This window comes from Molossus molossus, unplaced genomic scaffold (genome assembly GCF_014108415.1).
Source record: "Molossus molossus isolate mMolMol1 unplaced genomic scaffold, mMolMol1.p scaffold_m16_p_9, whole genome shotgun sequence".
Lineage (NCBI taxonomy): Eukaryota > Metazoa > Chordata > Mammalia > Chiroptera > Molossidae > Molossus > Molossus molossus.
Window position 1 is genome coordinate 78,795,362 of NW_023425403.1, and position 24,832 is coordinate 78,820,193.

A 24,832-nucleotide genomic window follows, 5' to 3' on the forward strand; every position below is an offset into this window, starting at 1 on the left:
GTAAAAGAAAACATAGGCCTACTCAGCTGTTTAAAACACAAGCTAAAACTGTTTGTATAACAGACTAAGCACAGGCAAAAGACGAGATGTGGTTAAAACTATTTCTCATGATCTTGACTTAGGGTTACTATTTATACTCTATAGTGAACTCTCATGAGTTGACTAGAAAAAGAGAAAAAGATCGAAAAGAGAAAATGACACTTCAAGAAGAATAAATTCAAAAACAAATACATATGTAAAATTTGTAGTTATATATTCATATTAAAGTAACTTATACCCATTAGATATTTTTACTATTCTAGTGGAGAAAATGTACCTTTATAAATTGCTGTAAAATGATACAGTATTTTAGGAAAGCTATCAGAAATGTCTGTGAAAAAGAAAAACATACATGCTCTTTGACCCAGGTGTTCCACTCCTGGGAGTCAATGACTTAGAAATAAAGGCACCAATAAATGAGGACATATTCACAATGATGTGTTTTGCTCATTAATATTTACTGTGCTAAAAACCTGAAAACAAAAAGCAGTTCAATAAATAATGGTTATGTATACCATGGAGAATTATGCCATTATTAAAAAGAATGAATTAGAGGTATACTAGATTGAGAAACTTCCTTGAGGTCAAAATCAGAGAAAAGCAAAGTGCAGAAAATTGTAAGATGATACCCCTAAACAAATTCTACCTATATAATTATGTATGTGTCTATATACATGCACATACACATGTGATTATGTGAGCATTGATTAAAATATGGAAAGATATATGCTGGGATTTATACATGGGTTGCCTTACAATGGGATGGGTATAGAAGAACTCGGTAAAACTTTTCATTTTTATGGATGTATGGAAAGTGTGTGTGTGTACATATTTATACCTAAATGACTAAAAGGTTTAAAAATTTAAGAGAACCATATCACAAGGGCAATACAGGTTTAGTTACACAGAAATTATTACTAAAGGATTTCAGAATACCTTATTTTAAATCCTTGAAGATCCTAACCTTTGGGTATAAATTGAAGATGGTAAATAGATTTACTGTAAAGGAAATAATCTTGAGGTAATGACATCTTAATCACTTTTGTGTCTTTCTACCCTAGCAAGGGATCTGCTATCTATATCTGTCTGTCTGTCTATCTACCTATCTGGCATTTAATAAATGTGAGTTGAATAAAGAGATGCATATGCCTATTTTCTGTATATGTATATGCCTACTTATCATGTATGTGTATTCCTATTTACATGTGTAGGCATATACACACATATACATATTAGGCCATAGATATATGTTTTTTACTTGGTAAATATCAGTTGAATAAAGGTATTGGAAGATGTAAGTTGAAAAAGAATCAAACTTTCAGCAAGAAAATAATTTTTTAACTTGTCTAGAATATCGATTACATACATGTAAAAGAATATAGCTCTCTTAATTCATTTTCACCTTGTTATGTTAGGTTAACTTGTTAATACAGGGGCGGGCAAAAGTAGAATAATGATAGTAATAATAATAAAATAATAAATAAATAATAATACAAGGGTACGCTCTTGTGTTTCACATCCTCATAACTCTACACCTAGTGTATTGCACACCCCTGTATTGAGATGGGATGAGCCCTGGCCGATTTGGCTCAGCGGTTAGAGCGTCGGCCAGCGGACCAGAGAGCCCCGGGTTCGGTTCCCGCTAAAGGCACGTACCTCGGTTGCAGTTTGTCCCCGGCCCTGGTTGGGGTCATGCGGGTGGCAACCAGTCGATGTGTCTCTCTCACATCAATGTTTCTCTCTCTCTTCTTCCATCTCTCTCTAAAAAAATAAAATAAAAAAATAAATGCCCTGGCCGGTTTGGCTCAGCGGTTGGAGCGTCGGCCTGCAGTCTGGAGAGACCCGGGTTCGGTTCCTGCTAAGGGCACGTACCTCGGTTGTAGTTTGTCCCCGGCCCTGGTTGGTCGTGCGGGTGGCAGCCACTCGATGTGTCCCTTCACATCGATGTTTCTCTCTCTCTCTCTGTTCCTCTCTCTCCCTCCCGCTCTATCTGAACAAAAACTGGAAAAACCTCCTCGGGGTGAGGATAAAAAAAAAAAAAAAAAAGAGATGGGATGAAATGAGATCGATGGTTGAGCAGTCTAAAATGAATATAAGCTAATGCCAACTGAAAATGAAAGAAGTATCAGTTTGTCTTTGATTTTTAGGCAATTTGAAATTCATATGGCATTGTGCCATTCTGATATTGATAAGAACTCTAATGACACCATCAGCAGGGATTGTGTAATTTTTATTGTGCCGCCATCCCAACCTGGGATGTAGCATATGTGCAATAAGTTATTGATGAATAAATCACTAATTTATAAATACAGTATGTACCAAACACCAATTAGTCTAGCACAGTGTATTTTTCAGTGGTGTTCTAGAGCCAAGTTCTCTGTCACGTTCAATAACATTGCAGTAGTTTCTTGTAATCAGCCATCTGGGGTTATTGCTTTATGTAGATTGGCAAACACTACCAATAAGATGTTTTCCTGAGAGGTGATTTTTAAACAATTTCCAGCAATGCCATTGTATTTAATTATGAATCATAACCTGTGATATGGGCTGTAAAAATGGGAAAACGATTTATACACTTCAGAATTAATTGCTTTACTTGTTTTTATCTGGAATTAGTTGTGTAACATAACATACAAATTAATTTACTTTTCTTATATTTAAATTTTAATTTTTTGCATTGTTAAAAAAATCCAAATGTGAGTTACTCCATTTCCATTATTAGATTTCAGGGTGGTAGTGCTTCAAGGGTAACCCTTCACTTCTGTGCTTAATAAATGGCTTATTGCTTAGGATACATATCAATGAATGGAAATTGCACTTAAAATTATATTCCTGCAAATTTGTTATCTACGTGAATGTTCTTAGTCTATTTATAAAGATGTTTTATTAAAAATATTATATTTTACTTTGCTATTAAATAATGATTTGTAGGGAATGGCAGGCTGGGATGATAGCCTATTTATAAAGTACTCTGGGAATTTATGAAAATTATATTTTACAATAAAATCCAGAGATGAAAAATACTTTGATGGATTGACACAGGCCAGATCTTCAAGTCGTGATCTTTACTTTGAGTCATTATAATAGCACTGTATGTCCCAAATTAATAGAAATGTTTAATCTCATTCATTTATTTTATTAAAAATAAATATTGCTCTGTGCCAGGCACTGTTTTAGGCAGTAGGGATATTATAATGAACAAAGCTGATCATGTGCCTACTCTTATGTAGCCTACGTTTTAGTAGACGAGACAATCAACCAATATGTAAGACCAGGTCTAGGAACTCAAAGATTTTGTGTTACTTATTTTTATATTAGTTATTTTTTACTATATGCCCAGATTCTTTCCCAGCACAAAGCTTGAGAGTCTGACATGTTCTTCTTGTCTCTCAGGGCAAATATCCTTATTTATCCATGTAGTTCATGGGGGGCATTGCTTCGTAGATTCCCAAGAGAAAGGTTTAGGAAATAATTGAAAGGAAATATATTGGATCACTGTCTAAGAAGTAATGATACTGAAGCTACTTTGGCAAGGAAAGAGTGACTTTCCAAATTGGTAAACATTCCAAAAGTGCATTTTGTAATAGGGATTTTTGCTAGTTTAGTTCATTTTACTATTTTAAACATGTAGAACATTGGCTGCATATAATAGATGTTCAGCAAATACTATTGAGTGCAAGAATGAGTGTAGCTAGGTTGTTTTCACCAACTGCCCCAATGTGGTTTTGATTAAAGTAGGATTTGTAAGATTTCTTAAATGGTTTGGGTTCCTGTTTTCTGGAATGCATGTAAAGATGAGCCGAATATTTATCCTGTTCCCAAGGAGTTTTTAATATGGTTGGAGTCATAATACATATAAATATGTTAGTGAAGCCAGCTAGAAATTATTGAAGTACAATCACAGAAATAAACTTGAAGTGGTGATTTGGAGGTCACAGTTACCTCCTGCGGAAGGGATTAGAAAAGGTTTCAGTGGGATGGTGGCATTGGGTGTGAATGTAGGACAGGTGGGATTTACCATTTGCGGATAGGGGTGTGGAGGTATACGACTGTGGGTATCACCAGCAAAGATGTCTGTTGGTGGGGAAACCATGCTATGCTTATGGGGTGGGGAAGCTGTTCACTTTGTCTGTAGTGAAGTTCCCATGAAAAAGAACAGTGAGCTATCAGGTTGAAAGGTAGTTTTGGAAAAACTGTTTTTCCCTAGTAGAATATTGAATATTATGAGAAGAATGGGATGGTTAGAAAGGGGCTCCTTTGTGTCTCTTAACAGGAGAAATGATTCTCCCTGTATTTTGTCTCTGAAGTGCATTGGAGATAGGACATGTTAGGTTTCCTTGAACACACTTTTGTGATCACCTCTAGTAACTCTTCCCAGCTGTTTCTTTTTCCTTTTTAAAGGTTGTAATAGAACTGAGAAGATGAATTCTTTCTTACAAGGTCACCTCCACTGGCCTTGTCTCTAACCTCATAAGCTGCCTCAGAGGCTCATGTTTCTATCTTCCTTCCTGTTGCTGGCAGTATCTTCCTGACATGCAGCTTCTTGTACTTTGTTTCCAGTACTGCAGTGACTTCCTGTCATCTGTGGGTTAACGCTGACTTTCCTTGGTATGAGGCAGGAGCCTTCTAGATCTGTTTCTGTGTATTTTGTGTTTCTATTCTCTGCACTCTCTACACCACTTATAATGTAGCCGCGTGGTTCCTAAAATGTACCGGCCCTTTCATCTCACTGTGCCTTGGCCCATAGCATCTGTGTTATTTATTTCCTATTTGCCCTCCTGTAAGGTCTTGAATCAGGGAAGCCTTCCCTGATGACCCAGGTGGTGCTGGCACCTCCTCCCTGTGCTCACTGAGGATGAGTTTATATCCAGGCTGCTCCATCTTGAAGCTGTTTAGATGCTCTTTCCCACCTGATGATGAGTACCTCATTGGCAGAACTTTCTCTTACTTGTTTTTTTTCTTTTCTTCTTCTTTTTTTTAATCCTCACCCGAGGACATATTTTCCATTTTTTGTTCAGATAGAGTGGGAGGGAGAGCGAGGAAGAGAGAGAAAGAGAGAGAAAGAGAAACATCGACGTGAAAGGGACACATCGAGTGGCTGCCTCTCGCATGACCCAACCAGGGCCAGGGACAAACTGCAACCGAGGTATGTGCCCTCCGCGGAAACTGAACTAGGGTCTCTCTGGACCGCAGGCCGATGCTCTAACCACCGAAGTAAACCAGCCAGGGCTTTACTCGTTTTTTTTTTTTAAATCCGAGCATATGTTTACTAATTTTTATTTTTATTTTTTTGAGAGAGAAAGAAACATCGATTGGTTACCTTCCTTATGTGCCCTGACTGGGAATTGAACTTGCAACTTCTTTGGTCCATGGGACGATGTTCCAACAAACTGAGCCACCTAGCCAGGGCTCTTGAGTCCCAGTATTCATCATAATGGTTGGTACATAGTAGGTACTCACATTTAAAAACATTTTTTGTCTTTATTAATTTTTAGAGAGAGAGGAAGGGAGAGGAAAAGATAGAAACATCGATGAGAGAGAACATCAATTGGCCGACTCCTACATGCCCCCCCTGGGGATTTGGCCCACAACCTGGCCATGTGTCCTGACTGGGATTCGAACCAGTGACCTCTTGATGCATGCATGGGTCCACACTCAACCACTGAGCCACACCGGCCAGGCGGTACTTACATATTTTATTGACTGTTTTAGTTAGATGCATAACTAGGTTTTATAGAACATCCCAGAAATTATGTACTTACAAAATTGTTACCATGCGACTATAAAATTTTAAACTTAACATTTGTGGATGCTCTTAGAAGGAACATAGTAGTTGTTAAGTGAATTTAGGTCGATTACCTTCTTGACTCTCATTTATTAAGAATCATTTATGTAGTATCTAGAATGTAATAATGCCATTTCTTCTTGGAAATAGAAAAGAGGTATGAGACTGTTTCTGCCAATTCATATTTGTATATTAGTCACTAGGAGGATGAACATAAACACATGAACAATTAACATCTTTTGGTTGGACTTGCATTGCTCCGTCTCATTTTAATCAATTTGGTTCTTGTTGCATTTTCCCTAATGTACCCTGTGGACTATGGGTCCTTTCTTCCTTGACCTATCAACTGCACAGCTTTAAAAACTGCAAATTAAGAAAAAGGGAATTTGTGCCTCCTGTCACAAAATCAGATCATACAGGCATCTTCCAAGTGTATTTCAGTTTTGCAGCTTCCTCCGCTCCGAAAGCACTGTGGTCATCATAGAGTGAGGAAGCCAGAGGCCAAAGTCCCACAGCTGATCACAGTGGGATGTGCTTCTGACCCAGAGTTCCTTTTTTTCTCCTTCTCTCCTATTTAGTTTTGGATCCAAATTTAGCTGTTAATGTTATTTATATGAGGAATAATCTGAAGTATATTGGATTTCATACTGTTGTATTTTTTTAGCTTTTCTATTAACATACACAGATTAGATTTGTAGCCTAGCATGTGTATGTGAAGATGCAAGGTAGTTTTCTTCATAAGTCAAGAAAAAGAAAGAAGAGAAACGAGAAGACAGTCTTATAATAATATAAGTGTGACAGTGACACTGGAAAGTACTACTTAGAATTGTGGAGGCAAATAATTGTGCAGTTACCTGGAGGGACTGAAAAGCAAATTCTGTAGTTTTTTGTTTTTTTTTTCTCTCCTCACCTGAGGACATTCTTCCATTTTTTGTTCAGATGGAGCGGGAGGGAGAGAGAGGAAGAGAGAGAGAGAGAAACATCGACGTGAAGTGACACATTGAGTGGCTGCCACCCGCACGACCAATCAGGGCCCGGGACAAACTGCAACCGAGGTACGTGCCCTTAGCGGCAACCGAACCCGGGTCTCTCGGGACCGCAGGCTGACGCTCCAACCGCTGAGCCAAACCGGCCAGGGCCAAATTCCGTAGTTTTAAAGGCTGGGACAGCTGGTGTTTTCTTCCCCACCTCCCCCCCCCCCCTTACCCTGCCTTTATAAAATTTTTTTAAAAATTTATTTTATTTTTTGTGTGTGAAGGGAGATGAGGATATTAGCTGAATCGCACTCTGTACTAGAGCTAGCCAAAGATCCATCATTTATTGAACATCCTCTTATTTGTAACACATAAAGGAGTACAATATACTTTGCTTTCAGAAATCAGAAATGGCATCACAAAATTTACATTTTCTCTGGGTCTTAAATGACTTAAAATTTTTTTATTTTGGTAAATATCCAATGAAATTTTATTGGGGTTTTTCTTCTTACATAAACATAATCAATACAATAAAGTAGATGATGAACCAATGACTAAAAGCATAGCACATTTTTTCCTATCTGTTCGGATCTGCCAAATAAATCTTCATCTTTTCTTGAACCATCAAGTAGAGGCCGGCAAATTAGAATATACGTGTTTATTTAATCAGTATCCCACCCCCAACTTTGGTTTTTTTTTTTTAAGTTTTAAAGTGTGATTTGCTTTTCATATGGAACTAAACATTTTCCAGTTCTAAAGGTATACTGAAGATGCAAAATAAATCAAATGGCCTTATTTTACACAGTAAAACATTTCTTTCAATTTTATTTTTCAGCAAGGAAATATATGTTATCCCGTATAAGATATTTTAAATGGCATGTTTTAAAACCTAAAGATATAAAAGGAATTCAATTAGAATGTTACCTGTCTAACCATAGAAATAGCATAAAGCATAAAAAAGTTAGAAAATTTGAAAATGTTTTTGTAAATATTTTTAATTTAAATTCATATAAGAAAGTTGAAAAATCTTTAATACAGTACTAGCTAGGCTATCACAGAGTGAACACACCCATGTAACTGGTACCCAGCTGGAGAAATAGGACAGTGCGGGCAAACTTGAATGTCCTAGTCACTCTTCCCCAAGATAACTCCTGTCCCAATTCTAACACTACACATTATTTTTTTTCTGTTTTATAAATGTTCTTTAAAATGTTTTCATTGTGGTTAGATTTACATAATATAAAATCCATCACATTAACCATTTTGTAATGTACAATTTATTGGCATTTATCTTCCCAACATCTAGTTCCAGAACATTTTCATCAACAGCAAAGGAAAAACTGTGTCCTTTAATCATCCACTCCCATCTCTGTAGGTTTGGCCAATAGAAACCCCTTCAAACTAGTTCCTGCAACCTTATTGTATTGGGATGATGCTCTAACCAAGTGAGCTACCTGGTCAGGGCTTCCCTCCCACCCCGTGTCTCTCTCTGTCTCTCTCTGTCTCTCTCTGTCTCTCTCTCTCTCTCTCTCTCTCTCTCTCTCAATACCACCACCCCCCCCCCTTTTTTTTTTTACCCAAACCAGGAGTTTATTCTGATCACTTTTCATATTTGGGTTTATTGCTGCCATTGTTCATTTGAAATACTGTTAGATTCATTAGATTTAGATTTATTTCATTTTAGAATTTCTCCTCATCCTTTTGATGTTACATTTTTCTTTTTGAGTACATGAAACAGTGACATAGTTCTGAACATCAAAACTACACAAAAGGTATATTCAGAGAATTCTCACCCACCCTCATTTCTCAATGGTTCTTGACCTTCTTAATGCGGTGACCCTTTAATACAGTTCCTCATGTTGTGTGTGGGTGTATCTGCATATGGGCAGACCCACCTGGAGACGGATAGAGGAGCGATGTCTCAGTTCCTAAGGCCATCGGAAATACCTGTTTTCCGATGGTCTTAAGTGACCCCTGTGAAAGGGTCATTTAACCCCTAAAGGGGTCATGACCCACAGGTTGAGAACCACTGCTCTCTAAGGTGTTTTACTTCCTCATCTTCAACATGTTTCCATCCACCCCTTGAAAGATATGCGTCTTATTTCACATTTTGTATTATCTTCTTTCTCCATCATTTTGTACACATTAAAAAATGTGTATTTTCTCATTTTTCTTTCATTAAAGAAAACACAAGGTAATGTACTATATATATATCCTTTTGTAATGTTTACACTTCAAAATATATTCTAAAAAATACTATTCCGAGATATCCTCATTCTTTTTTTTTATCCTCACCTGTGGACATTTTTCCATTTTTTGTTCAGATAGAGCCGGAGGGAGAGAGAGGAATAGAGAGAGAGAGAGAAACATTGATATGAAGGGACGCATCGAGGGGCTGCCACCCACACAACCAACCAGGGCCGGGGACAAACTGCAACCGAGGTACATGCCCTTAGCGGGAACCGAACCCGGGTCTCTCTGTACCGCAGGCCGACGCTCCAACTGCTGAGCCAAACCGGCCAGGGCGATATCCTCATTCTTATGACTGCTTGCTGTAGTTGATGCATCGTGCTCGTGTATGGCTCACCGTCGTTCAGTGAACTGCTATTCTCTGGCTTTGGGGGAAGCAGTGACTGAACTGTTATGGTATATCACTTTTAAGGCTTCAAAGCTAAAATAACACCTCAGTTCTGGTCATGGTAAGCAGGTAGAAGTTACCCAGGATATTGCATTCAGCAGTTAAAGCAACCATTCTTAAATACATAAAATAGTCTACATGTTCAGGTGTCTATTGATGGCAATGGGCCAGTGCAGGAAAGCTTTCCTGTGAATAGAAGGGAAATCAGTGCTAGTTAAGTATTGATGGATAATAAGAGAAATGTAGTATGTTGTGAAAATCCTCAAACATAGAAATTTCTGTTATTATTTCAAATTGAGTTGCAAGAGTTTAAAACTAATGTTAGATTAATCTTTTTTTTTTCCTTTATAGAGATATTTTAGGAACTGAAAGAAAAACAGCATTTTTTCTATATTTTACCATATTTCTTTGTAAAAATGCACTTGGTAATCCTAAAGTTTTAATACATGCCATTTTTAATATACTTTAAAAACAGCCTCCAAAATTATAGCCCAAGCTCTTGGTACATAATAGTGCTCATTAAATGTTTATGAAAAAAATACTAAGCAACTTTTTAAGAGAACTCTTTGCTAAACTTTATTTTGTTGGTGAATGCACCTTTCTGCAGCACTTTACATCACTCATAGTTTCTATTATGAGTTTGCATAATATTGTCTCTGAATAACAAATTTTATTGGCGATGGAGATCTGTTAGGGTTGTAAATGTTCTGAAAACAAGTAATTCGTATTGCAATGACAGCTTAGTGTTTCTGTTGATCAGTGACGTGAGAAATGCTGGAAATCATTTGAAAAATGTAAGAGAATTGTCGCATTGCATTTTAATAGCAATATACATGATAGTAATTTAGATTATAATTACCCCCTTGGCAGCAACTCTGCTTACCCTCGTTTTTGAATAGCGCTGACTCTGCTGTTTTCTTAAAATATTGTCATTATCAGTGCAAACTATATCTTTAAATAGGCTCTACATTTTGTTTCATCTTATTCATCTTCACAAGTCTCATCACCTAAATAATAGGTACCAAGAATTCAGGAATTGTAAGACTAAAAAAGAAACTGAGATAGTTCATTTATAGTTACTAACATATACCATAGACATAAAGATAGACACATACACCCTTGCAGGAGGACCCACTCACTCTCTCATAACTGAGGACTCCAGCTTTTTGACTATTTTGGTTTTATGTTGATGGGATTTTTCTGTTCTCTGCTGTTTACATGCTAAAAATTATAAACTGAATGTTATAGAGAAGGATTTTGAGTCTAGTAACTAAATTCATATAAAAATTACTTGTAGTTTTAACCTGTTCTTCCAGTCTTCCAATATTTAAAATTTTACATCTCTAGAAGCTATATATTTTGGGTCTTTATGTTGACTTCATAGCCAAAATCAGCATTTTTAAAGTGTGATTAAAAGACCGTGAACTATTACCTGTGGTTGAGGATGTTGAATGGTAAGTTGTGGTATTGTTTAAGAATATAACCTCTGATTTCTGTGATGTCTCAAAAAATGTAGGCATACTATTGGCTAAAAGTTCACTGCTGGGACTCACAGGCACATGATGTTGTGTCATTGTGCTGCAGAACATACAGATGTTCTAGATTTAGCTTTTTACATATATTGCTTTAAAAATGAGGTCATCATTTAATGGTGGATTCCTCATGCTTGCATAGAAATCATTCAATTTGAAAAAATGAAAAGAAGTCAGTTCTTCAGTATCTTCCACTGGTAACTTGAGGCATGGTATATTTTTAATTTGTCATGGAAATGGTATTTGAAATTACTCTGCAAACAAGGTAGAACAGTGAAGCCGCATACACTGAGCAATTCTTAAACCTGAACTGAGGTGACATGCAGGCATTGAGGCAGGTACAGAACAACTGTTCTAGGAAGTGTCAAAGGAAATGGTTACTGTTACCTTTACTGAAAGAATGTTTGGTTTTAGAGCAATAGAAACGGTAAAGGGAACTAAGTAATGAAAGCTAGTGTTACCTTTTATACCTTAAAATCTATTTAATAAAAAATCTGATAAGAGTAATGTATGTACTTTTCTTTCTGTCCTGCATTTGGTGTTTTAGAATAAAATTTATTAAGGGATTAAAAAAGATTTAAAAATTATGTCGGATAAATACGCTTCTAATTTTCATGATGTCAGGCAGACATCCTTATCTCAGTAATGTGTTTGATACCACAGGGGGTAAAGCTCTCTACACAGTTTCATCTTCGTGCTAATGGACTTGTAGATGTGTAGATGCGCAGATGTGCGTGGCCTTCCCTTCTCCCCTCTACTTCCCACTTCCTTTATAGTTGTGTAAAATGAAAGAAACACAGAAAGAGGTGTGCTTCAAAGGAATATTTCTGATTACTCATGTAACAATATTTTCTCCCTCAATTTCCTGTCTTTTATACCTGTATTTTGATAGTAATATAATAAAAGGGGAAATTGTGCTGAAAACTAATTTCCCAATTATTTGGTCTGTTTCCTACGTCTTTTCTTGGAAATATTTTCTGAGTAAGCATTTATTTTTTCAGATTTTTTTTTTTTTTACTTTTTTTCTTGTTTTAATCCTCGGTTGATGTATATCTTCCATTTTATTATAACCTCATTGATTGATTGAATGCCAGGCACTTTACAGGAGGCTTGGGGATAGTGATGAGTTAAGCAGAAGCAGACATCAGCAGGTGTGTTCTAGTGCAGAGGAAGGCGTCACAGGAGGTGCTGGTGTGGACTTACAGACTCCTTACTCCTAGGAGATTTGGCTCCTTACCTCATGCTTTTCTGCCTGCTTCCACCACTGCCATTATTCTTGAGAACTTCATCATTTACGCAGATGATCTCTCCCCTTTCCGTACCCGATTTCCTTGATGCTAGCACTCCCAGTGATCTTTGTTATTCCACCCAATCTCAACCACCCTTTATCTTGGATAGTAAAATCCCACCTCTGAGCATTATCTGTCTTTCTTATGTACTCAGTATTCCCACTTTAAGAATTCTATAACCCTTTTAATTAATGTCAGCCATGACGAAGTAACTGCTTGAGCTAAAGCCGACCCTCTACAACCCTTTTAGAACTGCTGATTGGTTCACTGTCATTTTTTTTATGTTGACTGTCTCCCCACCTCCACCAGGCCTTTACTTCTCTCCTTGTGGAGCATAGACACACAGTCCTTTGTTGTCTTGCATAAACCATCAGTTTCTATCTCTTCGTATAAACTCTGCCCTTGGTTAAACTTCCTGCCCCTTTGCATGTGCACCCTAGCACAGCGTGCATCTAGGAGGAAACATGTAGCCACAGAGACTGGTAGTTCCCGAATGACTACAGTTGACCTATGAGCTCTTACTTAACACATACCTTAACAGATATCAGACCTTGTCAGTGCGCTTCCTTACTTTCTGAAAATGGTTTCATATCTTTTCATACCTCTAGTTCTGCATTTTTTTAAAAGTATGTTTTTATTGATTTCAGATAGAGAGAGGGAGAGGAAGAGGGAGATAGAAACATCGATGATGAGGGAAACATTGATTGGCTGCTTTGTGCATGCCCCTTACTGGGGATGGAGCCCACAGCACAGGTATGTGCCCTGGCTGGGAACCAAACTGGAGACGACCTGGTGCATGGAACAACGCTCAACCCCTGAGCCACACCAGCCGGACTCCAGTTCTGCAGTTTTACTATTAGCTGATTTTATTGCGGCTTCTGTCACTGAGAACATCGAGGTAGTAGATCTGTCATACCTCAGTTTCTCATCACCAGATCTATTTCTCTGCCTGAATCTGTTCCCTTTGATTCTGCTTTTGCTCTTCCAGTGATACACTTTTCCTGCAGCTGTGTAAGGCCGCCTTATCGGCACATCCTCTGTCACCTATTCAAGGACATTTTTGTTCATTTGTTTGTTTTCCTGCATCTATAACCACCCATCAATTTCTTCCCTTTGCTTTGTCATTCCCATCAGCATACAAACTGGGACCCCCACCCCCTCGAGTCATACCACAGGTACTGCCCCAGTTCCTTGTTACCCTTTATAGAAAATCTCTTCAACAGTGGTTTATTCTTTTTCTTGCTTCTTCCTTTAAAGTTCTAACCAGGCTTAGCTCCAGTCCACCCACCCCTCAAGCTGATATTGATAAGGTCACAGTGATTAGTAGATGGTAACACCATTCATCTAGTTCTTGAGAAAAAAAGCTTTGGCATCATCTTTACATTTTATTTTTTTCATACCTCACATCCAAGCTTTCAGCACATCTTGTCTGATCCACCTTCCTGTTGAGTAACTCTCCTGTCTCCCATCACTGGCATCCTATACCAGGCTCCTGTCAGCTTGTGACCAAACATTGTACTAGCCTAATTCTTCTCCTTGTTTCATGTTTTGCTACTCACAGTTTGTTGCCACACAGGACTTCGAATAATTTTTAAAAAATATCTTATTAGATCTTTTCTATGCTTAATACCGTCTAACAGTTTTCCATTCACTCCAAATAAAACCTAAAGTACTTACCGTGGTTTGTAAGACTTTATTAGTGGCTCACAAACTTTTTCTTAAATGGTCAGATCATAAACATTTTAGGCTTTGTGTGTCCATAGAGCCTCAGTTGCTGCTGCTTTGCTTCCTCCTCCCTTTTCTCCCATGTTTCCTGTTTTTATTTTTTAATAAAATTTCAAAAAATTAAAAAGCATTATTAGCTCAAGAGTCATACAAAAACATTTGGCACGCACTCAGACGGTGGTTTTTCCACCCCTGGTCAGAAGCCTTCCTGTTTTGTCTGTCCTTGCCATCTATAACTGTCATGCTCACTGGTGTGTCATGCTCACTGGGTTTAGGTGTGTTCCTTGCCGTCCTTTGAATATACCGAGTTCATTCCTGCCTTCGTGTTTGCTCTTCTGTTTGCTTAGAATATCCTTCTCCCAGATTTCCCATGTCTCCTCCTCTTTACTTGGGTCTCTGCTCAAATCGTATTTTCTTAGAAAATTTTCATTTGCTTGAACTTGTAACTTTTCATTAGCTGTGTTCCCTATCACTCACTCTTCTTTCACCTTCCCATTCAGATAGATGGCACCCTAATTTGGCTTAGACCAAAAACCTAGGAGTCATCTTTGACTTTATTTTTTACCAGTTTATCCACATCATCTAAACAGTCTGACACACAGTAGGTACTCAATACATCCTTTAATGAATAAATGTTAAAGTTATTTTGATACAGAGTGGTGAGTGTTTTGAACAGGGAATCCATTGAGGGGGGACTCAATTTGTGTGGTTCATAAAAGGCTGTTCCTGAGGAGTTCATTTCAGCCCAGATCTGAACTGGTACCAAGGAGTGGGCCTGTGCAGGCATGTATCTGTGATGGTGAGGGTTGGGTAAGAGGGGAGGGAGAGAGAGGCAGGAATCTTAGGTGAAAATGCAGAGACCTTTAGGCAATTTATTGCCTAATAAATTGTTCAAGCTAGAAAAACTTAATAGGACTGAAATAAAGAGGTATTTTTAGTCAGTGAATTTAGTCTGTTTTTCTTAGTGTTTATCAGAAAATATTTATTTGCCCCATTTAAAATGTTGTCCACCTTTAACTGCATCCTCCAACCAAACATACAAAAAGTGAACAGCTCTGCTTCTATGTCTTGAACTAAAATGGTCCTAGAGAAAGAATTGACTGGTTGGGCCTGGTCTTTTATGTAAATGGAACCATACACTATGTACTCTTTTGTTTGTTTGACTTCTTTGACTCAGCACAGTTTTTTTTTTATTTTTATTTTTTATTTATTCATTTATATATTTAGTGGTGGCATTTTTTTTTTTTTTTTTTATTGCTATGTAGTATTCCATTGTATGGATATAACCAAACTTGATGAATCATACTTGGGTTATTCACAATCTTTGGCTATTATGAATAAAACTGTTCTGGCCCGGCCAGTGTGGTTCAGTGGTTGAGCATTGACCCATGCACTAAGAGGTTGCCAGTTCGATTCCTGGTCAGGGCACATGCCCAGGTTGTGGGCCCAATCCCCAGTGGGGGGCATGCAGGAGTTGGCCAATCAATATTCTCTCTCTCTCTCTAAAATCAATAAAGAAAAAAACAAACAAAAAAAAACCTGTTCTGAACATTGTATGAATATATTTCTTTTTTTTTAACTTTTTAATTTTTTTATTAATTTATTTCTGTTACAGATATTTCTCCTTTTTTTCCCCCATTGACACCCTTCCTTTTCCCCACCCCCAGCTTTGTGTTGTGTCCATTGCTTATGCATACATGCATAAAAGTTCTGTGGTTTATCTCCTCTTTACCCCCACCATCTCCTCTTCTGAGGGTTGTCAGTCTGTACCCTACTTCCACGACTCTGGGACTACCCCATTCCTCAGACTGTTATGTTCATTATATTCCAAAAGTAAGTGAGATCATGTAATATTTGTCTTTCTCTGCTTGGCTTGTTTCACTTAGGATAATACTTTCCAGATCTCTCCATGTTGTCTCAAAGGATAAGAGATCTTTCTTTCTTACAGCTGCATAGTACTCCATTGTGTATATGTACCACTACCTTTTTATCCATTCATCTACTGATGGATACTTGGGCTATATCCAGATCTTAGCTGTTGTAAATAGTGCTGCTATGAACATGGGGGTACATATATTCTTTCTGGTTGGTGTTTCAGGCTTCTTAGGGTATATTCCTAGAAGTGGGGTCACTGGATCAAATGGAAGTTCAATTTTTAATTTTTTGAGGTAACACCATATTGTTTTCCATAGTGGCTGCACCAGTCTGCGTTCCCACCAGCAGCAGTGTACTAGAGTCCCCTTTTCTTCACACCCTCGCCAACACTTGTTTGATGATTTGTTGATCGCAGCCATTTTGACAGGTGTGAGATGATACCTCATTGTTGTTTTAATTTACATCTCTCTGGTGATTAGTGATGTTGAGTGTTTCATCATATGTCTCTTGGCTATTTGTATGTCCTGTTTGGAGAGGTGTCTGTTTAGCTCCTCTGTTCATTTTTTAATTGGGATCTTTGTCTTTTTTTTTTTTGTTGAGTTGTATGAGCACTCGATATGTATTGGAAATTAACCCCTTATCTGATATGTCATTGGCAATGGTGCTCTCCCATACAGTGGGTTCCCTTTCCATTCTGATGGTTGTTTCTTTTGCTGTGCAGAAGCTTTTGAGTTTGATGTAATTCCATGTGTTCATTTTCTCCTTTGTTTCTGTTGCCTTAGGTGATGTATCAGTGATAATTTTGCTGTGTAAGATGTCTGAAATTTTGTTGCCTACATTTTCTTCTAGGAATTTTATGGATTCACGGGTCACATTTAAGTCTTTTATCCATTTTGAGTTTATTCTTGTGTATGGTGTAAGTTGGTGGTCTAGATTAATTATTATTTTTTTTTTTTTTTACATGTAGTTGTCCAATTTTCCCAACACCACTTATTAAAGAGGCTCTTTTTACTCCATTGTATGCTCTTGCCTCCTTTGTCAACTATTAATTGAGCATAATGTCTTGGGTCCATTTCTGGGTTCTCTGTTCTGTTCCACTGGTCTGTATGCCTGTTCTTGTGCCAGTACCAGACTGTTTTGAGTATAGTAGCTATGTAATATAACCTGATATCCGGTATTGTGATCCCACCAACTTTGTCTTGCTTTTTTAAGATTGCTTTGGCTATTCTGGTTCCATATGAAATTTTGAAGTACAGTGATACCTCGGTTCTCGAACGCCTCGGTTTTCGACCAAATCGGGATTCGAGAAACTTTTGTCTCAGAATCCGAACAAATATTTGGAACTCGAACTTCCGAGATGAGCCGAGTTGAGCCGAATGGCGTTCATTCGGCCCAGCGCGCCTTGCTTGCGTCATCAGTGTGAGTGCAGAGAGAGAGTCACGCTTTGTGGAGTCACGCTTTCCTATTGGGTTTCATTGCTTCGGTTCTCGAACAATTTGGTTCTCGACCGTCCTCCTGGAACGAATTATGTTCGAGAACCGAGGTATCACTGTATTTGTTCTAGTTCTGTGAAATACATTGTTGGTATTTTGATGGATATTGCACTGAATCTATAGATTACTTTGGGTAATATGGACATTTTAATGATGTTACTTCTTGCAATTTCATGAACAAAGTATGTGCTTCCACTTTTTTATATATTCCTCTATTTCTTTTTACAATGTCCTGTAGTTTTCTGCAAATAGGTTCTTTACTTCTTTGTTAAGTTTATTCCTAAGTACCTTAATTTTTTTGCCACAATGGTAAATGGGTTTTTTTTTTAGTTTGTCTTTCTGTGACTTCATCACTGGTGTATAAGAATGCCATTGACTTCTTGACGTTAATTTTGTATTCTGCTACTTTGCCAAATTCATTTATTAAGTCTAGTAGATTTTTGATGGAGTCTTCAGGGTTTTCTATGTATAATATCATGTCATCTGCAAATAGTGACAGTTTCACTTCCTCCTGTCCAGTTTCGATCCCTTTTATTTTTTCTTCCTGTCTGATTGCTGTGGCTAAGACTTCCAGTACTATGTTAAATAAGAGTGGGGAAAGTGGGCATCCCTGTCTTGTTCCTGTTCTTAAGGGAAATGCTTTTAGTTTTTGCCCATTGAGTATGAGGTTGGCTGTAGGTCTTTCATATATGCCCTTTATTATGTCGAGATATGATCCCTCTATTCCCACATTGCTGAGTGTTTTTATCAGAAATGGGTGCTGGATTTTGTCGAATGCTTTTTCAGCATCTATTAATATGATCATGTGGTTTATTAATCCTTCATTTTGTTTATGTGGTGAACCACATTTATTGATTTGTGAGTATTGTATTGTACCAGCCTTGCATCCCTGGGATGAATCCCACTTGGTCATGGTGAATAATTTTTATGATGTATTGCTGCATTCGATTTGCTAGTATTTTGTTCAGGATTTTGGCATCTGTGTTCATCAGGGATATTGGCCTGTAGTTTTCTTTCTTTGTAGTGTCTTTTTCTGGTTTTGGAACTAGAATTATTCTGGCCTCATAAAATGAGTTTGGAAGTCTTCCTCCTTCTTGAATTTTTTGAAATAGTTTGAGGAGAATGGGTATTTGTTCTTCTTTGAATGTTCGGTAAAACTCCCCTGTGAAGCCATCCGGGCAAGGGTTTTTGTTTCCTGGGAGAGTCTTGATTACATCTTCAATTTCTTCTGTTGTTGTTTGTCTGTTCAAGTTTTCTATCTCTTTCTGGTTCAGTTTTGGGAGACTATGTTTTTAGAAATTTGTACATTTCACTTAGATTGTCGAATTTGTTGCCATAGAATTGTTCGTAGTATCTGTTAACTATCTTTTGTATTTCTGTGGTGTCAGTTACTTCTCTTTCATTTCTGCTTTGTGTATTTGGGTTCTCTTTGTTTCTTGGTGAGTGTAGCTAAGGGTCCATCAATCTTGTTTATCTTTTCAAAAAGCCAGCTGTTTTTTTCTTTGATCCTTTGAATTGTTTTTTTGGTCTCTGTGTCATTTATTTCTACACTGATCTTTACTATTTCCTTCCTTCTACTTACTCTGGGGTTTTCTTTTTGTTTGCTTTTTAGTTCTTTGAGTTGTGAGGTTAGATAGTCTATTCGAAATTTTCCTTGTTTCTTGAGGTAGGCCTGTAGTGCTATGAACTTCCCTCTCAGAACTTTCACTGCATCCCATAGATTTTGTGTTGTTGTGTGTTCATTTTCATTGATTTCCAGGAATTAAAATAAATTTTTTTTGCTCTCTATTGTAACCCATTCATTGTTTAATAACATGCTATTTAGCTTCCATGTGTTCAAATGTCTTTGCATATTCTTGTTGCAGTTGATTTGTAGTTGCATGCCATTGTGATCTGAGAAGATGCTTGATATGATTTCAGTCTTCTTAACCTTGTAGAGACTTAGTTTGTGTCCTAACATGTGGTCTATCTTTGAGAATGTCCCATGTGCACTTGAGAAGAATGTGAATTCTGTAGTTTTGGGGGTAATTTTCTGTAGATATCTATTAAGTCCATTTGGTCTTGTGCTTCATTTAGAGTCTGTTTTCTTGCTAATTTTTTGTTTAGAGGATCTATTCAGTGATGTCAGCGGGGTGTTGAAGTCCTCCAAAAGATTATTCATATATTTTGGTGTTCCTATATTGGGTGCATATATGTTTACAAAGGTTATATCTTCCTGTTGGATAGATCCTTTCAATATTATGTAGTGGCCTTCTTTTTCTGTAGTTATGGCCTTCTTTTTGAAATCTATTTTATCACATATGAGTATTGCTACCCCAGCTCTTTTTTCCTTTCCTTTTGCGTGGAAGATTTTTTTTTCATCCCTTCACTTTCAACCTATGGGTCTCTTTTAAACAACATCTATGAGTCATGCTTTCTTATCCAATCCTATGAGTCATGCTTTCTTATCCAATCAGCTACTCTGTGTCTCTTTATGGGAGCATTCAAACCATTTACATTTAAGGTGATTATTGATATGTACTTATTTATTGCCATTTTTGTTTAGTGTGCTTCTATTTTTCTTTCTATTTCTTCTAGTAATTACAGCAATCCTTTTAACATTTTATGCAGTGCTGGGTTGGTGCTAATGTATTCCCTTAATCTTTTTTTTTTCTGTCTGGGAAGCTCTTTATTTGATCTTCTATTTTGAATGATAGCCTTGCTGGATAGAGTAGTCTTGGATTCAGATCCCTGTTTTTTCATGACCTTGATTATCTCATGGCATTCCCTTCTGGCCTGTAGTGTTTCTGTTGAAAAGTCAGATGATAGCGTTATGGGGGTTCCTTTGTAGGTGAGTTGTTGCTTATCTCTTGCTGCCTGTAGGATTCTTTTTTGTCTTTATTTTTTGGCATTTGAGTTACTATGTGTCTTGGTGTGGGCCTGTTTGGGTTCTTCTTACTTGGGCCTTACTGTGCTTCTTGAACTTGAATGCCTTCTTCTTTCACCAAATTAAGGTAGTTTTCTGTCACTATTTCTTCAAATATATTCTCTAATCCTTGCTCATTTTCTTCTTTGGGGACTTCTGTGAATCAAGTATTATTAATTTTGCAGTTGTCCCACAGTTCTCTTACGCTGTGTTCATGTTTCTTAATTGTTTTTTTCCTTTTGGGTATCTGATTGGTTTTTGATTGGTTTTCTACCCTGCTGTCTAATTCACTGATCCAGTCCTCAGCTTTCTCTAGTCTGCTGTTTAATCCTTCAAGTGTTTTCTTTATTTCTGCTGTATCATTCTTCATTTTTTCTTGGTGGTTTTTATTTTCAATTGGTTGATTTTCAATTTTCTTATGTCTTTACTCATGGTGTTGATGCCCTTACTCATGCTGTTAAGCTTCCTCAAGATCATGGCTCTGAATTCTATGTCTGTTAACTTGCCTAACTGCATTTAATTTATCTCATCTTCGGTAGAGGTCTCTTGTTCTTTCATTTGGGATTTGTGTCTTTGTTTCATCATTTTGGCTATCTCAGTGGTCTTTGGATCCTGCCAATTTTTTCCTGTGAGTGTTGGTGTTCTGCTGTTTGTGGCTCCCTCTACTTGGTTTGAATGAGTGTGGGAGGACCCACGTTAAACACCAGTGTCAAGTCTTACTTTCCTGGGTAGAGTTGGAAGCCCAGGTAAGGTTTAGTTATCCTCCAGCTTTTTGCTTGTTGGCTATTAGTAGTGGTTATTTGAAGAGTCTTGGGTTGTAAGTAGAATGAAAAACTCCCTGGGGTGTTCAGAGTAAAGTGATTTCCTGAGGGAGGAGAAAACACTGGTTTTCAATGAGCCTCAATTTGCATTTCAATGGACCACTTAGTAGGGTTGAATCTCCTAGGGCGGGGCTACAGTCTCTCTCCAGAGCCCTGGGAATGAGTAAGATGGCCACCGTCCTGTGTGAGTACAACTCAGCAAAAGCTCTGAGCACCCTCCAAATCCCGAGTGTCCCCACACAGTTCCAGTCCAGTCCACCCTCCCTCTACCAGAGACCAGTGTGAGTGATGGTGGCTATTTTAGCATCTGTCCCGGCTCTGTGCTGTGGAGCCACTTGGGAGTTTAACCTGAGGGTGTTGCTCACAGCTAAGACTGCTGCTGTTGATGGGCTCCCAGCCCCTATCTCGCGCCTGCACAATCCTACCAGGGTCAGTTCAGTGTCCCTGGTTATATGGTCCTTGCAAGCTGTGTTTCTGTTGCTTTTTTCCATCGATTTTTCTGTTTTAGCTGTAATTCCAGTTTGGTCCTGGGAGATGGTTTGTGTAGCTTCCATTCCCTCTGCCGCCATTTTGGAATGGATATATTTCTTTATCCCTCATGCTTAACACGTAGTTGTGTAATTGCTGTGTCCTATAGTCAAGGTATATTTAGGTTTAAAGAAACTGGCAAACTCTTTTGCAGCGGGGCACCGCCATGGTGCATCTCCACCAGCCAGGTAGGAGTGGTCTAGGTGCTTCACATCCTCACCATTCCAGGGAGTGTGTAGTGTTAGTTTACTGTTTAATTTGCATTTGCCTGTTGATAAATGATTGTGAACATCATTTCATGTGATCATTGGCCATTCATATATCTTGTTTTTTTGATTGGACTGTTTGTGTTATTAATATTGATTTGTAGGAGTTTGTAAATATTCTGAATACAAATTTTTATGAGAGAATTTTATCATTGGGTGAGGCAGTCTGTCACGGGCCCTGAAGATCATTGTGTAGTTTTTTCTTGTTATGCCAAGAATTCAAGGACTGAATGAATGATCTTTACCCAGGCCATTTTTCAGCCTTGCATTTGAATGAGGAGCCTTAGAAGTGAAGTTATGTTTGTCTATGGATAATGAGCAGGCTTATTACTACTGTTCACTGTAAAAAAATATTATGAATCCCCCAAGCTCAGTGTTCTTTCCAAGTGATGCCATGCACAGCGCGTGTAGGCTTCCATCATTGGTCCAGCACCATCACTGAGCTAGTTGGTGGGTTGGGGAACCAATATATGCATAAGAAAATGTTTGACTCTACTTTAGGATTCTTGAGTGTTCTCTCAGCATCCATGAAACAGTAACAGGCTAATTTATCTTATATGTAGGGTAAAATCTCAGGCTTTTTGTGTTGCTTGGGATATTCATAATATTTTATTGAATCTTGTATTGAATTTTGCTTTTAAAGGGTGCTTAAAACATATTACTATATTTTAAAATATTTTCTATGTTATACGCTTTATTTTTCATATTTTTTATTTGAAAAAGTAATTTTAATTTGCAAACCTTTTGATATTGTTACTATCTTTTGTGGATGCCTTGGGTTATGAATTTATAGATTTATGGGCAGAAGTAAGGAAATCATCCTTTCAAAGTAATATTTTTCTGAGTAGTTGTGTGTAGTCGTTCATATGAGAGGGGGGCGGGTTAATGTAATTGTTATTTTAATGGATAATTTTCACACAGTATGAATTACAAAATTTTTTATGACTTTACAGGGAAGTCTTAAGAGGAATCGGCAGATTTCACCTCAGGAATTCATCCATGAACTGAAAATGGGGTCTGCAGATGAAAGACTTGTCACGTGCCTGGAGTCACTGCGTGTATCTTTGACTAGTAATCCTGTGAGGTAATTCCTATGTCTGAACATCATCAGGGCATGTTAACAAATTAAATGGTGACTATTAACCTGTCATTTTAATTTAATACTTTCTTCTATAGTTAGTAGCCAGTATACCTCAATAACTATTTAAGGCAGTTGCCCTTTAATACAGTTCCTCATGTTGTGGTGACCCCCCCAACCATAAAATTATTTTTGTTGCTACTTCAGAACTGTAATTTCGCTACTGTTATGTCTTAGGTGACCCTTGTGAAAGGGTCATTTGACCCCTAAAGGGATTGAGAACCACTGGTTTAAAGTAAAAATTGAATACACAATATTTATATGCATGAAAAAATTTAGTCTCAATTGTACTTTTATTATTTATTATTGAGTAATACATAGCCTATGGACTTTTAAAAACTCACCTTTTTTTCCCTTAGAATTTAAAAAAACTTAGGTTATTTTTAAGAGAGAACAGTGAAGATCATAAACTACTAAATTTAATGTGATTGAGTTTCACTCTGAATTTTGGTATCGCATATCAATTGGCTATTCTTGTTTGACATAGCAAGAAATACCACTGGTTTATGTTTTCCTTTATTGAAAATGGTTGTGTTAGGTTTGTGTTGTTAGATTTAGCAAATATGAATACAGGATGCCCAGTAAAATCTGAATTTTAGCTATGCTTGCACTAAAAAAAATTGATTTTCTGGAATACAGATTTAACTGAGAGTTCTGTATCTGGCTGGGAACATTAGTATAAGGGTGTCTATAAATCAATTTTTAGACTTTTTAGCTGAGCATATTCCTAAAATTTTTCAAGCAGAAATTATTATGAAATTGTTATCTGAGCAGTCATAGAATCAGAATTTCACAGCTCCAAATGTCTCAGCTAGATCAGTTTTAACTATTTATTGTATGTCAATGCTTATTTTTGCATAAGAACATATCTGCATTTACATGATAAGTATGTATGAGTGTGTGTGTGTATATATATACATATATACAAGGGCAGACAAAAGTACAATTTAGAATTGTGAGTACATGAAACACAATTATTCAAGTAATAGTCATAACTTGCATGTCTCTTTCCCTACGAACAACTAAACCTATTTTTGCCCACCCCTGTATATTCCAGGGTGTATATTCCTGTATAGAATGGCAAACTATGATTGGTTGTTAATATGTAAAAGAATTTCTTAGATATCCTCTGTGATTGTTATTTTTTAGACATTCCTATAGTTAGACTATAGTGTGAAAAAATCCTTGACAGTACAAGTATTTAAAACAGGGACCATACCTGCTAAGTCATGGAAGTGAGTGAGGTTTAACTAAGAAGTATGAAGAGTGAACAAAGAATCTTTATTATATTTCACCTTTATCTTTATTTTTTCATATTTTTCCACTTTCAATTTGTTCTCCAGACTGTAAACCAAGAGTGTGCATGAGACCAGGGACTTCATATATCTTATTTACCTCTCTTTACTAGACCGTGCTTAGCACATGGAAAGTACTCGCTCAAGATTTGTGGATTGAAACAATGATGTTTGGTTTTAGCCTTCTTGAGTCTCACCTTGCTTATTGTTAAAAACTAAGTTGAATTAGGAATGTATTTATAGGTATAGTCATACATAAAAAGCCCTGGTTTCTAACTTTTTCTGTAACTGTTAAATGTAGTCATTCGTAAAAGAATTATTGAGCACCTGCTACTTTTCAAGTATAGTACTACATTAGATGTGGGCTTAAGAAAATAGCAAAGCTGATCCAGGCACTGTTCCTGTGGAGTTTGATGTAGGAAGAGGGTATTTTGGGGTTGATTGGGGAGATACACTGATTTCTCAGTTTATCTGGAAGCCATGAGCAATGGAGATATTCATGGCTTTTCAATATAATTAAAAGTATACC

General features: G+C 37.3%; 1 protein-coding gene across 8 annotated transcripts in view; it reads left to right on the forward strand.

Annotated features, from left to right (window-relative positions):
* DIAPH3 (diaphanous related formin 3) overlaps positions 1-24,832 on the forward strand; it is a 487,836-nt gene that overhangs the window by 77,932 nt on the left and 385,072 nt on the right. For all 8 annotated transcript variants that reach the window (XR_004958076.1, XM_036249888.1, XM_036249889.1 and 5 more), the window contains exon 5: positions 22,824-22,954. Coding sequence is in view for 7 of the 8 variants with exons in the window: in XM_036249888.1 (XP_036105781.1) it covers positions 22,824-22,954 (131 nt within the window). In the remaining variant the exon portion in view is untranslated. The remainder of the gene's footprint in view (positions 1-22,823; positions 22,955-24,832) is intronic.